This window comes from Belonocnema kinseyi, chromosome 8 (assembly GCF_010883055.1).
Source record: "Belonocnema kinseyi isolate 2016_QV_RU_SX_M_011 chromosome 8, B_treatae_v1, whole genome shotgun sequence".
Classification (NCBI taxonomy): Eukaryota; Metazoa; Arthropoda; class Insecta; order Hymenoptera; family Cynipidae; genus Belonocnema; species Belonocnema kinseyi.
Window position 1 is genome coordinate 38,261,168 of NC_046664.1, and position 15,940 is coordinate 38,277,107.

Here is a 15,940-nt window from a genome sequence, read left to right on the forward strand (position 1 = left end):
TAGAGCTCCAAGGAGATTATGTTGAAAAATAAAAAAAAATTTACCCAAAAAAAAATTGTTTTTATACTTCATTCTAAGGACTTATTGAACTACCCTCGTACTGAGTGTCTATGCAGATGAAAGACACAGCAGGCGCCATATATGGCGGTAAATTTGAATTTGTACAGGCTAAACTTTGTCTGAATATAGAGAAGTTTATAAAAATTGTATCATTTCTGTTGTTGCACATAGCAGAATCGATAACAGTTTAATTTAAAATGTTAAATTATTCGAAAAAATTTAATGTTTTTTTAAAGAATTTAAAAAAGCTCATTTTTGTTTCACTGGTCTAATAAATCTTTAAATTATAATTGTCAAATAATAATTCATCTAGCATCCATAATAACGTCTTTGATAATATCTCGGCTCTTAAAAAATGTGTAATTTCTAAAAAAAAAACATTAACCTGGCCAGTGCCCAGCCGGCTCCCGACCATGGGATATAACCAGGGTTGGCCCGGCCAGTAACCGGCCGGCCCCAGACTACGTGATTCGAAAAAAATGTAGCCCGACCGGCTCCCGCCCGGTTCCTGTCCATGAAACCCAGCCAGGGTAGCTCGGCCGGGATCCGACCAGAAACCTTGTTATATTAGGGCCAACCGGGGAAATTTCTACACGGGTCTAGTCGATTTAAATTATTTATTTAATAATTATTTTATTGATATTCCTGTTAGAAGTTCGTGTTTTTTTACATTTACATAACGTCGTATAATAATAAATAATGAGAAAAAGAGAGCTCAACATTTGGTACTTCAACTTTTCTGAAACTGTACCGTATGAGGATGGCTTTTTCACCAAGTTTTAACTTGTCAGTTTAGCCCAGTGGTTAGCACTCCCGACTGCTAGGCGATAGACTTAGGTATAGATATGTAGGTTCGATCCCCCTTAGCGTTAGAAATTTTATTTTTGTAATATAATGTTTAAAAATGTAATATATGTATTATTCATTCTCAGCTGTACCATTAACATATATTGAAAAAATATTCGCAGTCAATTATTACTTATTTTTTAAATCCTTTTTTTTTGTTATATCTTTAGATTATAGAAATAGTGGGTGTTAAAATTAAACAAATAGTTTGAAAATTATATTTTTGTAATTATAAATAATATTTGGACGATATGCAGTCGTATGATGATGAATGGATAGTCTTTAAAACAATTAAATAATTTTTTATCATTTTTAAAATTAACTCCGACATTTTCGTACGCCAGCGGTTTTCCAGTACTGCCATAGTACTGGCAGTCAGTACGGTGCCAGTGCTGGCACGCCAGTACCGCCAAGCATTACAAGCTAGTACTGGCACAGCACTGGTCCAGTACAGCTAGCCAGTACTGGAACTCCGACAGGCTGTACTGGGCCAGTACTTGGCCGGTAGTGAATTTCCACCTGGGAAGTTGTCAAAAATTTCCTTGACTGTCAAAAAAAATGTGGTATACTTTTTATTTCAGAGTTTATGACAATCCTGAAAATAATAACAAGAGTCCGCGAATTATTCCATGACTATCAAAATATTGAAATGATATTCCGAGAGTCATGGCATAGTTATCGGACTCCTTCAGTTATTTCGAGGACATAGTCAAGTAAACGAATTTTTTTAAAGTTTAAATGGCTTGAGAAGGCTTTTTTGTGTTCCACGCTTATAATGACTTTTTACACGGTCCTGAGTTGGTTGGTGGTAACCATACAGTTGATCCCCCATGGAAAGGAAAAATAAATAAAATAAAAAGGAGAGAAATAGTGAGAGGTGCGGGTTGGGGGGGGGGGGGCTTTAGGAGAGAGGCGAGCGTAGCAATAGCTACATGGCAATAGCAATAGCAATAGCCATGGAGCGACGATGGTGCACCGTAATGATGATGGCTGCAACGATAGAGCACGATTTGCCGATGGCTATCTAACTTACACACGAGCACATGCTTAATTGTGTATACAGATAGACTACCCAACACTAGGAATATACCTCTATATTCATGGATCTCAAATATGTATATCCGTGCATTAGGTCACACTGCAGTTACCTGGGTCATCAATATTATACTTTTCAGGGGCAAACGACCTCGACTTCTGCTATCTTACCATTTTATAAATGCTGATCCAAACGGTTATGCTGACTTCTGTATTTCTCTGCTCCTGAACTTCAGGGTCTGATTTCATTATTCTATTAACTCGTTTAGGGGTTTTCTTATAGTAACCTGAATGAATTTAAAAACATAATTTTCACGCAGAAAACATTATTCTATGTACCAGTATTACCCCGCTGTGATAAAAAAGTTTTATAAGATTAAAAAAAATGAATACATGTGTATCAGAAGTGTGCCACGGTGTCCTACTAAAAAGGCAATATTCCCTATTCATTGTAAAACGCTTATTTTAATGATTCCAATTCAATTATAGTCAATACGATATCTCGCATTCATGTTCACTTTATTATGTTATTTTTATAGAAATCAAATCAGATCTGTGCAAATTAATCGGGAAATCTTATGCTTTTTTATCAACATTTTTCATTCACACCAGACTTATACCAAATCCTATTTTCCAGAACCTAGAAGATTGCTATCGAATGTTACTCTTCTGAAAATCTTATGCTTTTTTACCAACATTTTTTCATTGGAGCTCTATTAAATGTTAAATTCAATTGAATTTTCAATTTCACACGAATTTTATCAAATCTCATGTTCCAGAATCTCTGAAGTGGTTATTGAACTCTATATGTCGAGAAATATACTTTTCTATCAACATTTTCTCATTGAAAATCTATTAAGTTTTAGCCGTAGAAGTGTTGTATCAAATCTTATGTTCCACAATCTTGGAAGTTTTTGTCTAAATCTATCTGTTAAGAAATCTTATACTTTTCAACAACCTCTTTCCATTGAAACTCTATCAAATCTTATCACTTCACGAGAGTTGTATATAATCCTATGGCTATAAATTCAGAAAAATTTCGAACAAATTCTATTCGCTCTAAAATCTTTTACTTTTTCTATCATCAGTTTTGTGTTGAAACTCTGTCAAATCTAATTCACACCAGACTTGTACCAAATCCTATTTTCCAGAACCTGCAAGGGTGCTATCGAATACTTCTCTTCCAAAAATCTTATACTTTCCTACCAACATTTTCTCATTGAAACTCTATTTAATCTCAACCCTAGAAGACTTTTATCAAATGCTGTGTTCCAGAATCTCGGAAGGTTTCATCTATCTCTGTCTGTTGAGAAATCTTATACTCTTCTATCAACATATTTCTATTGAAACTTTATCAACTCTTATCCCTCACCAGAGTTGTATCTAAACCTACGCCTCCATTGTAAAATCTTTTACTTTTTCATTAAACCTCGATCTAATCTTATTTGTACCAGACTTTTATTCAAATCTTATTTTCCAGAACGTGGAACACTTCAATCGGATTTTACTCCTCAAAAAGTCGTATACTTTTCTACCAAGATATTATTATTACAACTCCTTAAATTTTTATGCAATGAGAACATTTTTACGGAGAAAAATGGATAATTGAATGTAGATGTTCAAGGGGTAAGATTGTAACACCTAACATGCAGATATTTATGCCAAACGTTTACTATCTTTTTTAAATGTTAGGCGCAAAAATATTTGTAGGTTAAACTGAAACACATTCAGATGTAAAAACCGTCCGAGAGCATGCGCATCGCGCATTGGAATTTCAAGACTATGTTTGACGGCTATATATTTTCAACATTGTAATTATGGAATATTACGATTTTGGAACATTTCCAAAGAATCAAAATTAGCTATCCTTAAATAAAATAGGATAACCATTTTTTCCGTCTAAAGGAGGGAACAATGAACTTAAGTTTCAGGTTTATTGACTTAACACATTTGACAAAATGTTTATAAATTAAAATTTTTTTTGAGTTTAAGTAACTTAAATTAGATATAATTTTAAATTCAGATTACAGATCATTCTTTCTCCGATTACTTACCACTTTCTTATTTTGAATTAAAAATATTGAACGTAATCTCAACTTGACAGAATGTATCATCTGATCGACATTTCATACCCTTTATCTGTTTTTTTTTCGGGTACGAACATTAAAGTTTAATTTTAAATTCACAAATAAGTTATGCTGCTACAATTTTACTGCTACACGTTAAAATAAATATGTTTCCTGCTTAAAACGTTTGCGGAGCTTTGATTATCTCGTGAATGCGAGCTGTATCTGGAATAATCAGTCCAGATACTCTGTATCTCGTTTGCTTAAACTACTCGAAGACAACAGCATCCATAAGCAAATTACTATTTTGCAACATCGAAAATGTGAATTAAAACTACATATTTTTTAATATCTGTATGTACTTTACAATTATCATTTATCGTAAACAATTGCAAAAAAAAAAATGTTTTAATAAGTGCGCCAAAGGTAATCAATCCGATTTTCGACGCGACGCATTAACAGTACGAAAAAATACCAAAATTGCGATCACTGCAGTCTCTGTCTACTCAATGCTTCCCACTTGAGAGTGAACTGACGCAACATCATGACGCGAACCGTTAGGGTACAACGCGATATCCCTACCCTACTAAAGGCACATCCTCCCCAAGTTGAACTTGATTACTCCAATCAAGTTCGACTGTATAAGATTTCTCGATAAATGGAGTTGGATAATATCTTTGAAGATACAAATCCTGTGCCGCAATCAGATTTGATAGGAGTCTAACGAAAATCTGCGGCCAGAAAAGTATAAGATTTGGCGATAGATAGAATTTGATATTAAATTCCAAAATGGTGGAAGATAGAATAAGATTTCTCTATGGATAGCACTTGTTGGTAGCCTCCAAAATTTTGGAAGATAGGATTTGATACAAGTTCTTCATGGACAGAATTTGATGCAGGCATAATAAAAGCATGATGATAGAAACGCATATGATTTCTAGATGGATGGAGCTTGGAAGGAAGGTCTATCAAGTGTGTTGCGAGATTTCGATTCGAGAAATTCGTTTCATTAAATTAGATAGGATTTTTATCAAAAGTATAAATATACTGATGAAATTTAATTCGTGTAAATAATTAATTCAATTTGACATTTGTCTGGGTAGAGAGTCCATCAAATTTTCAATTTTCTGTGTTATCTACTATGACTATTATCATTTCACACCATATATTTCCCGGATTCCGCGATAAATTAGAAACTGTGTATACGAATTATTGTACAGCCAAACCAAATTATCATAGCTTGACTAAAATGTTATAGCATTGTGTTAAGATCATAAACAATATTATACGTGACATAAATATCGAAAATGTGCATATTATGATTGTCGAGTGTTTTTTACTTGACGAAACTGCTGCAAACAACTTCTTGAATAAAGTTTAACATTTATTTCATAGAAAACAATTTAAAAGCTTTCGGATTTTTATCTAGGAAAATGACTCAGATAGAAAAATTATCTTTTCATTACTTAAAGCTAATTTACATTTTAAATTTTTTAATTTTAACAATAAACCTACAAATAATCCCTCTTAATAAGAGAAATTATAGAAAAATTGCGAAACATTTGTGTTTTTTAATTCTCTTGCGCGGTTAAATTAAATATTTCAAATTATACAACACATTATTTATAATTTTATATACGTTTTATCTAAGTGCTTTCTACTAGAAATCTATATTTTTTAAAAAGAATTTTAGTATAAAATCATAAAGTTTCGAAGAAGATTGAAAATTTCTCGTACTTCGTAAGTCTCAATCATTTTAGGCTATGTCAGTGTTTTTTACTCTAAATTGGTATTTTTAATATAAAATATTATATTTCAAAAACTCAAAAACTTTCGACAATTTACCCGTTTTGGTTTTGTTCAAGTTTTTTACCGGAAAGACATTTTGAAACAAAAATCACTTAATTTTAAAAAGTTCATAATTTTGAAGCAATTTTAGGTTACGTTAGAGTCTTATACCAAAAATTGGTATCTTTAAACAACAATATTTAAATTTCGAACAAAATGTTCCATTTTTGAACGGTGTCAAGTTAGATTCACATGAAATTGGTTATTTAAAAAAAAAACATATTTTAAAAAATTTCACAACATTTTAACAATATTAAATTATGTCGGCGTTTTATATACTGCAAATATATTTTGTAGTAAACAAAAAAAAATATCAGATTTTAAAGAAAATAAAAAATTTTTGCACAATAATTGCATGTAAAACCGGAAATATCGATATGGAGAATTTAATGATTAAAATTAAGTTAAAAATTGGAAAATTTCTTCTCTGAAATTTTTTCCTCCGAATTTGAGTTAATTCAGATTTAATTCTTTAATTCTTTTGTTTGGTATGGTTCATTATTTATGAAGGGATACCACCTAAAAATTGAATTTACACCATGACCTAAGGACCATTAGTAGATATAATATATGTGAATTTGAACATGATCCGAATACTTCCGATTTTAAGGTGGTATCACTTCACAAATAATGCATATGCATTTAAACATTTAAATTTGAGAAAATTGAAAAAAAATTCTGTGTGGCAAAAAGTGAGGTTGAATTTTTTGTGCGTAGAGTTTTTTGTGGTGAATAATAATAATGACTGAGAAATTAAAGAATAAATTTGTGCTCAAATTATAGAACTTTCTAAAAATTTGCAAAAAAAAGTTCCTATAATTGTGTTAACTGCACTTTTTTTAAATTTTGAAGTTCTTACTTGCGATTTTTATAGTGTGAGTGATAGGCACATTCTTTTCTTTTAATATCATTATTAAAAAATAATTTTATATAATATGTTAATTTTAAATCATAGTTAAAGAAATTTTGAATACATGTTTAGACTTTTTTTATTTTTAGTTTACACAATACAAAAAACTTGTTTTGTGGCAGAAATAAAAAAAAATTTCTGACATTGGACACAAATTTTCTTTTCTAATTTCGAATTCTATAATATTATTCAGCAGCAAAAACAGTCCCTAAGAAAACTCAATATAATTTTTTTGGTTATATGATTTTTTTTAAGTTTTCCAAAGTTTGAATTTTCAAATCCATGTACAAAACAGAAGATATAATTTGATCAAACAAAACTTTAGAGGGCTTACTACTGTTGGGCAAATGCAACTTTCATTCTCTTGTTGAACTCGGTACTCAAAAAAATGTATTTTTTTGGTTAACATAATAGACAAAGAATATTTACAATTTTTGAATAATTTAAGGTTATTTCAACGTTTTTCACCGAAAATCTGTTACTTTAAAGAAAAATAAATCAATTACCATTCAGAATAATTACATTCACCATTTTTGTACAATTTTAAATTTTGTTGGAATTTCATACTGACATCGGTTCTTGACCAGAATCGGTGTAGATTTCGAAGAAGGTTTTCAGTCTCCAATGAATCAATATTCAAATTAGTAAATCAATCAATTAATATTTTACACAAAAAACATTAGATTTAAAAGAAGATTTACAATCCTAAACAATTTTTTGTTATCTTAGTTCTTTCCATATAAAATGGTTATTTTGAACAAAAAGTAATTAGGTTTCAAACAGTATTTATAATGTTTAAAACATAATAGGGCATGCTAACGTTTATCATTGCTATCTTGTAAAAATATTTTTGAACAAGAATGAAATAGTTTGATTGGCTGCCCTGTATATCGTGCAATAATATATTATATGAATTCTGAAGTAGAAATATAAATTTTAATAATTTATCAGAAATATTGTCCTCGTTTTTATTTTCTATTATTATAGCCCGTGTGGAAAAATGAAGGGGGCCCCCGTCAGGGTCCACATGGATTGCCCTCATGCCTTGTGGAATCCATGAGGGCAATCCAGACGTGGTTCCTTATGGAAACGACATGCTAATCCATAGGGGCCCAACATGGGCTTCCCTCATAGATCCCTCATGGTTGCCACCATGAAAGCCCTCTTGGTTTTTTTTGCCAGTACTGGCAGCTGTACTGGCATATCTCTGGGATGATAACACTATTTTGTACTGGGCTGTCAGTGTTGGGCCAGCACTGGATATCGCTACTAGCACAGTACTGTTCCAATAGGAAATTCACCATGGGCAACAGTACTGCGACAGTGCTAACTAGTACCGTACTGCTATACTCTAACCATATGACGAAAAACTTATTTAAAAAATAAATATTAATTGATTGTGATATTTTGTCTGCAGATATTAATAGTCCTGTGTAGAGTGAATAGATATATTGCATTTTCAAACATTATATTACAAATAAATTTTCTAACGCTACGGGGTATCGAACCTACATAATCTATCCCTAAATCTATCTCCTAGCAGTCGGGAGTGCTAACCGCTGCGTCAAACCGACAAATTGAAACTTGATGGAAAAGCCATCCTCATAAGCTACAGTTCAGAAAAGTTAAAGCACCAAATTTTAAGCTCTCTTTTTCAAATTATTTATTATTATACGACGTTTTGTAAATGTAGAATATACAAACCGTTAACAGGAATATCAATAAAATAATTAATAAATAAATAATTTAAATCGATTATACTTTTTCTTCGCGTAATATTTTGTTTTTTCACGTTGTAGACTACTATAAAACTTTTTACAATGACGGAAAATATAATTTTTTATTAACATTTGAAAATTTTCATAAAACATGAAACTAAGAATTTTTTTCTTAAAAGAAAGCAGGAAAAAAGTTGTTTTCGGGACAGATGTATTTATAGTTTTTTGAAATTTTAAAATGCATGAACCATATTTTAAAACGTATTTTTTATGTCCATTTTTTAGGATATAAAATATTTACCCTTTCGACTTAGAAATCGTAATCGTTGATCCGTGAGGGTAATCGAACTGGGCCCCCAGCGGGGGCCTCTATGGAACATCCATATTGTCAGAGTTCGAATTTCAAAAAAGTGTTATCGAATTTTTGTCAGAAATTCGCTGTTTGCAAGTCTAAACTCATGAAATCTTAAAATTAGTAGTGTCAAAAAAATATACGTCCTTTGGACTTTGAAATTTGAATCGTTGATTCGTAAGGACAACCGAGCTGGGCCCTCGCCGAGGACCCTCATGAAACATCCATATGGTAAAAGTTCGAATTTCAGAAAAGAGTCATTCAATTTTTGACAGAAATTCATTGTTTGTAAGTCTGAACTCATAAAACCTGCAGAATTTTTGTCTGAATATTAATTTTCTATTTTACTATAAAAATTGCGTGAAAAAAATCACGTGCGTGTATTTTCTCCTGATTATTTTTAATTAATTATTGATTTCTTAAATCCGATTTGAAATCTCGTAATATCAGTTATACTATTTACCAAAATCAATTAAAAAAATTCGACTATTTCTCTCTTTTTGTTTCAAAATGAAATTTCTAATATGAACTTTCTTCTGGCTGTTACAGATTGCAACTGAAGAACATTAGCAAGGACAACCTGTGGACTCTAGAACACAATTTGCATTGATTTAAAAAAATAGGTAAAAGGGGGTTTAACGTGGAAAATTTGCAAGAGGACTCTCATATCACAAACTAGTCCAAGGATCGTTGCAAAAATGTGAAAAGGGTGGCGCCAAATGTATTTATAAAGGCGAAAGGAAGCTTGTGGAGAAAGCTAGGAAATTGAATTGTGTGAGACCGGAAATTTTCCTCTTGAGAGGCTTCTCTCAGATGCCTTCTTCAGTCACCTAACAAGGTTTTCCATCGACGAAGACGTTGTTTGAGTCGATTTCCATTTTCATATCGAAACTACCAAGCACAGTAGAAATCCATTTACGACCAATTTTCTGAGCATAACTTCAGAACCGGTACAATTATTCATCGCTAATAAAACCTTTCTTTTTCGATGCAATCATCGAGCAAAGTAACAAAAATTAATTTGGACGAAAACCGGATCAGTCGACTACCGAACTCACATTGGTAAAAAACAGACGAAGAGAAGAATTGAATAACATTGAGAGGACGGGAATATAGTTGTGATTGCATTTGTTATTTAAATTTGTGAAAGTTAAAAAATTTACCTCGCCAGTATTTTCTGTCGATGAAGGAGAAAGGATCGTATTGATTCTTTTGCGATTGTAATCGATGGTTGGATTAGAGTTAATTGTTTTTGTTTGACTGAAAAGTGTTAAGTTGTCTCGAGCAGTACGAGAAATTGGATGAAAATAATCGTCAAGTATTTTACCGGTCGTTATAAAAAATCGTAAAGCCTTGTTGATCAGGGGCCGATTTATTAATTAGCGATCTAGAATTCGTGATAAGTTAGGGGATAAGAGAATATTCGAGCTGGAAGTCGCTTTGAAAGTGAAAAGATCTGCGAAGAGATTTAAAAGAAGAATAAGAGAGAATATTGCAAAAAAATGTATAAGGAACCGAGTCCACCGATTGGTAGGGGAACAAAGGGAGATGAAGTCGAGCTGGTCAGCAGGTTTTTGGCACCCCTTTGCGCCCGAGATGAGATTGCTCGGGACATCGCTTTGGCAAATGCAAGAACAACAGTTGAGGGTTGGCTGGGTGGGGTTGGCAGCCCTAATCACTGGGAAGAAACTGCTGAGATGGACGAGCGACCCTGTTCAGCTGGAATTTTTAGAGGGCAATATGGAAGGTATACAAAAATATAACATCTATTAGCATGTGTAATTTTGGGCCCCTCCTTCAGGTTGAAATAAACTAAACTTAGCCGATATTCTGGGACCTACAAAAAATTATGAGACTGCCATAAGGTGTTAATACTACATATTAAACCTAAATTAAGATATTTTTACAAAAGAAAATAATATTGTCGCACAATATTAACAAAAAATTAAGATTAATTAGTATTGCATTAATAGGATGGCCGCAAATCAGAGAATGAAAAGATAACTTTCGTCGTTTTTCTTTCAATAAATTCAATAAATTCATATATATATATATATATATACCTATTTCTAAATTTTTCTGAATTCTTTTGAAATATTTGAGGGTATTTTGAAAGATTATGAAGAATTTTAAAGATTTTAAGGTATTTATAAAAACTCTGAATTTGCAAGCGCTTTAAAAAGTTTTAAAGGATTTCCAAAATTTTTGAAGATTTTAGGGTATTTTTAATACTTTGAAGGAATTGTCGAAAACCTGTAAAAGTTTTGAGGGGTTTAACAAGCATTATAAGCGATTTAAAATCATTTAAAGGATTTGAAATATTTAAGGGCATTTTAAAAGATTCTAGAGGAATTTTTAAATAAAATTCAATAATTTGAAGGGATTTCAAAGAATTTTAAAGATTAAAGGGTATTTGAAAAAATTCTAAGGAATTTTTAAAAGCTTTAAAAACTTTCAAATACTCAGAACGATCTAAAAGGATGTGAAATATTTTATTGTGTTTAAAGCGAATCCAAGACATTTTCATTTTAATTATTTTGTTGGAAATTCGGTTGTCAGTATAGAACTTTAATTTTTGTATTTGAAATTCAAATTATTTGAAGTATTATATTAACAATTAGTTTCTTTTAGATAATGATTTATCATTTTAATATAACAGCTCATCACTACGATTTTAAATTTAATTAGTTTGTTGAAAATTTGCCGTTTTTTTTTGTTTTGTTTAAAAATTAATTTTATAACTTAATATTTAAATATTCCATTTTTTGTAACAAATTTATCTTTTTTAGCTTAATTTGTATATATGTTATTGAATATTCGTCTTTATTCGTAGAAAATGCAACTTGATAGAAAATTCGTCGTTTTTGGTTTAATTCAACTGTTTTTTAAATTTTAAATTGAAATCTTTTTTTGATTGAAAATTAATTTTCTTGGCGCAAATTTAATTTAATTTTTCAAATTAAACTTCTTGGTTAAAAGTTGGTTTGTTTTGTTCAACATTAAATTTCTTGGTTCAATATTCATAATTGCAGTTGAAAATTCATCTCTTTGGTTGAAAGTTGATATTTTTACTTGAAAAATTAACTATATTATTGAAATTTTTTTTCAAGTTAATATTTCTTAGTTGAACAATAAACTTTTTGCTTGAAAATTTTCGTATGTTACTGAAAATTCGCATTTATTTGTAGAAACTACATCTTAAAATCTTTTTTTGTTTGAAATATTAGTTGTCACATTTTTGCTTAAAAATTAATATTTTTTTGTAAAAAATAATTTTTTCAACTACAAATTAATGTATTCCATGTTTTTTTAGTTAGATTCAACTATTTCTCGAACTAGGTGCTTTAAAATTCATGTATTTTATTGGAAATTCGTCATTTTTAATAAAAAATTAATCTTGGCGCCAAATTAATTTTTGTTGCGCCAATCCGATTTCTTGGTTGAAAGTTTAACTGCTTTGTGTAAAACTATGTTTTCTTTTAGTTTAAGATGTAATTTGTTCTTCTTACTTGCAAAATTAACTATTTTGTTTAAAATTCTTTGTTTCTATTGCTGAAAATGAATATTTTTTAGTTGAAAATTCAACTTTTTGGTTAATATTTTTTGTATTTTGTTGAAAATTAATTTTTTTGTGTGTTGAATTCATCTGTTTTCATTTAAAATTTAAATCTTTGGTTGAAATATCATCTATTACATCTCTGGTTGAGAATTCATTTTTATGTAGAAAAATAATTTTTTAACTGAAAATTAGTTTATCCCATTTTTTTAGTTAAAAATTCTATTATTTGGTTGAGAATTGATTTTTTTTTAATTTATTAATTTTGTCGAAAATTAATATTTTTTTAGTTGAAAATTTTGTTGTTCGTTGAAAATTCGTTTTTTTTTTTGTAGAAGATCTCTCTGCTTGGTCAAAAATTCATATTTTCTCGTTAAAAATTATTAAACAAAAAATTAAATAATTCATTTTAAAAAAAATTGATTTTTAGTCGAAAGTTTAACTGCTTTGGTAAAAATTCATTTTTCTTGTTTAAGATACATAATTTTATTTGAAAAGTATTTTTTTTACTGAAAATTAAACTATAATGTTAAAAATTAGTTTTTCTTGTTGAAAATTAATGTTGTTAATCGAAAATTTAATAACTCCATTTTTGGTTGAAAATGGACCTTTTTTAGTTGCAAATTCAACAGATTTGATAATTTGAAATGACTGACTTCAGTGAGTCCAAATTGATTGGTTTTTCAGTTGTCGAATCCACATTATTTGAATCAGTAAAAATTGTCTTGAATGATTCACATGCTGATTTAATTTTAGAGTGTAACTCTGAAGCGACGATATGTTGATTTCATTTTGTAAATATAAACAGGCATGATTTTTTGATTAATGAAACGAATTCACTCTCTGTACTCATTTCCCCATCTAATGAATGCAAAACATTTCCATTAGGTATGACATGAGCATCGAGCGTTCGCCAAGCAAGTCCGCTCAGAAAAACGTTTACGAGCACCTTCAGCTGCAGGACTCATTCAAAACGGAGGGTTTCTTCCCCCAGAGCATCACCGAGAACCCGGTTTTTCCAAGAGAAGGGAACGTCGAGACCCCAGAGAGGTATCCGTCCGGTTCATTCGATTGCATCGACGGCAGAGTTAATGATTCTTCTTCTTGCAAAACACCCAACGTTGGTGACAACAATGGAGAGAAGCTGGCTAACTCCAATTCCTCCGACGAGGGCAAAGGATTTAAGCTCGAGGGTGCTAGAAGTCTGAGGTTCCGAGATTCCGAGACTCGCTTCAGTTCCAGCAGCGAAAGCGAGAGAAAGTTTTGTGCCTCAACGGAACTTCTCAATGATTTCAGCCAAGATGATAAACGAACAAAACACCCCGTTAAAATCAAAATTGCGAAGCAAAAGCAGCTTGATGAAAATTATGAGCCGGACTCTGACACTAGAATATATGGAAAGAGTCCAAAGTTTGATGACAATTTCGCTAGTCTGCGAACAGCAAGTGAACAGATTAATGATCGAAGAAGCTTGAATATTCGCGAAATTGAACGAGTTCAGAGGTACCAAGGAGAAGATGTTTCCTTTGATGAAGATGTTTTAAGATCGAGGGATGGTGTGGTTTTCAATACACTTGAAGGATTCGGCAATGATGATATTGAGAATATGAATTTGGAGCCGAATGAATCGCTATATTTGTTAGAACATACTGAGGAGAAAATCAATATTGAAAGAACTCAGGTGCCAGATTATTTGCGCAATACTGAGGATAGAAAGTTCAGCGCTGGACAGATTAAGAGACCCCTGTCGCAGGATGAAGACGTGTCTTCTAAAAACGGCAGAGTTTTTGAAAGTCCTGAAGTAACGCCTAGCGAAGTTGGGAGGATGTTGAATCTCGGCAATGTTCTTGATGGGCCACGACAGGTTCAAGCGAATAAATACTTGAGTATGGTCACTCTTCATTTGCCCGTGATATTGAGACTCAGTGTCAATTGTCCTTTTCGGAATGTCAGGATCAAGTGTGCTGAGATACTCGAGATGGTCAAGGTAAGAAAGTCTGCTTTTTTCAATTTACTTTTTACATTCCACTGCAACTTTTAATGTTTCGAAAGCAATGAAATTTATTTATACACTGATTATCGGGATTAGAAACAGATTTGTACACACCTTATTGAGAATCATCAGCTTTAATCAAAAGGGTATTTATTTGTTTTTTTTTTGTAAAGATGAGTACTATATTTGTTTGAGCAGAATTTTAAATGAGAGTTGTTTTGCAATTTTAGATAAAATAATTTTTTAATACATCATTTTAATCCGAACTAAAAGTGTGCTTTACATTTTTATTACATTCTCATTCCTGAGAATGTAATTTAATCGTCCAAATTATCAATCTCTGGTTTTTAACGGATCTTTACGTGTCGACACTCACTGCCTGTCTGTCTGTCTCTCTGTATGCATTGTTGTAGCCACGCTAGCATTTTCAAAATTAAATTTTTTTTTAATTTTATAAATTGTTGTTAAAGTTTCTTATAGATGGGTCAAAGACTTGCAAATTATCAAAATAAAATGTTGAATTTTCATGAAAATTGGAAAAGTTATATACTTACTAAAAATTTGAAAATTTTCAAAAAATAGCGAAAATGATTTTTTTCATAAATTCAAAAATTTTATTCGAAATTTTCAGTAGATACCAAATACATTTCAAACTATTCTAGCCAAATTCTTCGATTAGCACACAATTTAAAAAATTAGAGCTTTTTCAACATTTTAGATCATTTTTTCAAGTTTCAGGAAATGTTGTCAATGTCTCCGATACTTGACAAAAATACTTGCAAATTATCCAAATGACATGTTTCATTTGGATGAAAATTAAAAACGTTATATGATTAATTTTCATAATTAAAAAATAGATAAAACTGCTTTCCTGATAAATAAATAAATAAATTTTAAGGGAAATTTTTGAATAAATATTAAATATATTTGAAAATCACATCCATAACATTTTTCGATAACAACGAAATTAAAAAAAATTCATTATTTTCAAAGTTACGAATTTTGAGATTCTTATGTAACATTAGGTAGAATCTTTTTTGCATACACGCTAACTTTTGAAGAATTTGTCCAATCGAGTCCGCATTTGATACACTTCTGAAGGTCCCCAAAATAAAGGCTAAGTTCGTTAATCAGATATTTCGAACCAAATTAAAAAATTGAGTGCATTTTCAAAATTTTGAAATTTTTGTTGTTGAAATTTTATAAATTTTTGTCAAAGTTTCTTATCAATTGGTAAAAGACTTGCAAATTATTCAAATAAAATTTTTTATTTTGATGAAAATTAGAAAAGTTAAGACTTTTCGAAATTTGAAAATCTTCAAAAAATAGAAAAATTGATTTTTTCAAAGATCCAAAAATTTTCACTAGATACCAAATATATTTTAAAACTATTTAAGTCAAATTTTTCGATAACCCAAATTTTTTTAAATTAGAGCCTCTATAATCTAACAGTAGAGCGCGAAGCGCGATTATGGGAATGAGAATGTAATCGTCAAGGCCTTAGGTACTTTGAGAACCTTCTTTAATGTAAAATTAAAAAAAAAAAAGGTTCAGCT

General features: G+C 30.7%; 1 protein-coding gene across 2 annotated transcripts in view; it reads left to right on the forward strand.

Annotated features, from left to right (window-relative positions):
• The window catches only part of LOC117179144 (sestrin homolog), a 592,084-nt gene that overhangs the window by 117,284 nt on the left and 458,860 nt on the right, over window positions 1-15,940 (forward strand). For both annotated transcript variants that reach the window (XM_033370823.1, XM_033370824.1), the window contains exons 2-3: window positions 9,385-10,582; window positions 13,280-14,378. In XM_033370823.1, the coding sequence (XP_033226714.1) occupies window positions 10,338-10,582; window positions 13,280-14,378 (1,344 nt within the window). In that variant the 5' untranslated portion in view covers window positions 9,385-10,337. The remainder of the gene's footprint in view (window positions 1-9,384; window positions 10,583-13,279; window positions 14,379-15,940) is intronic.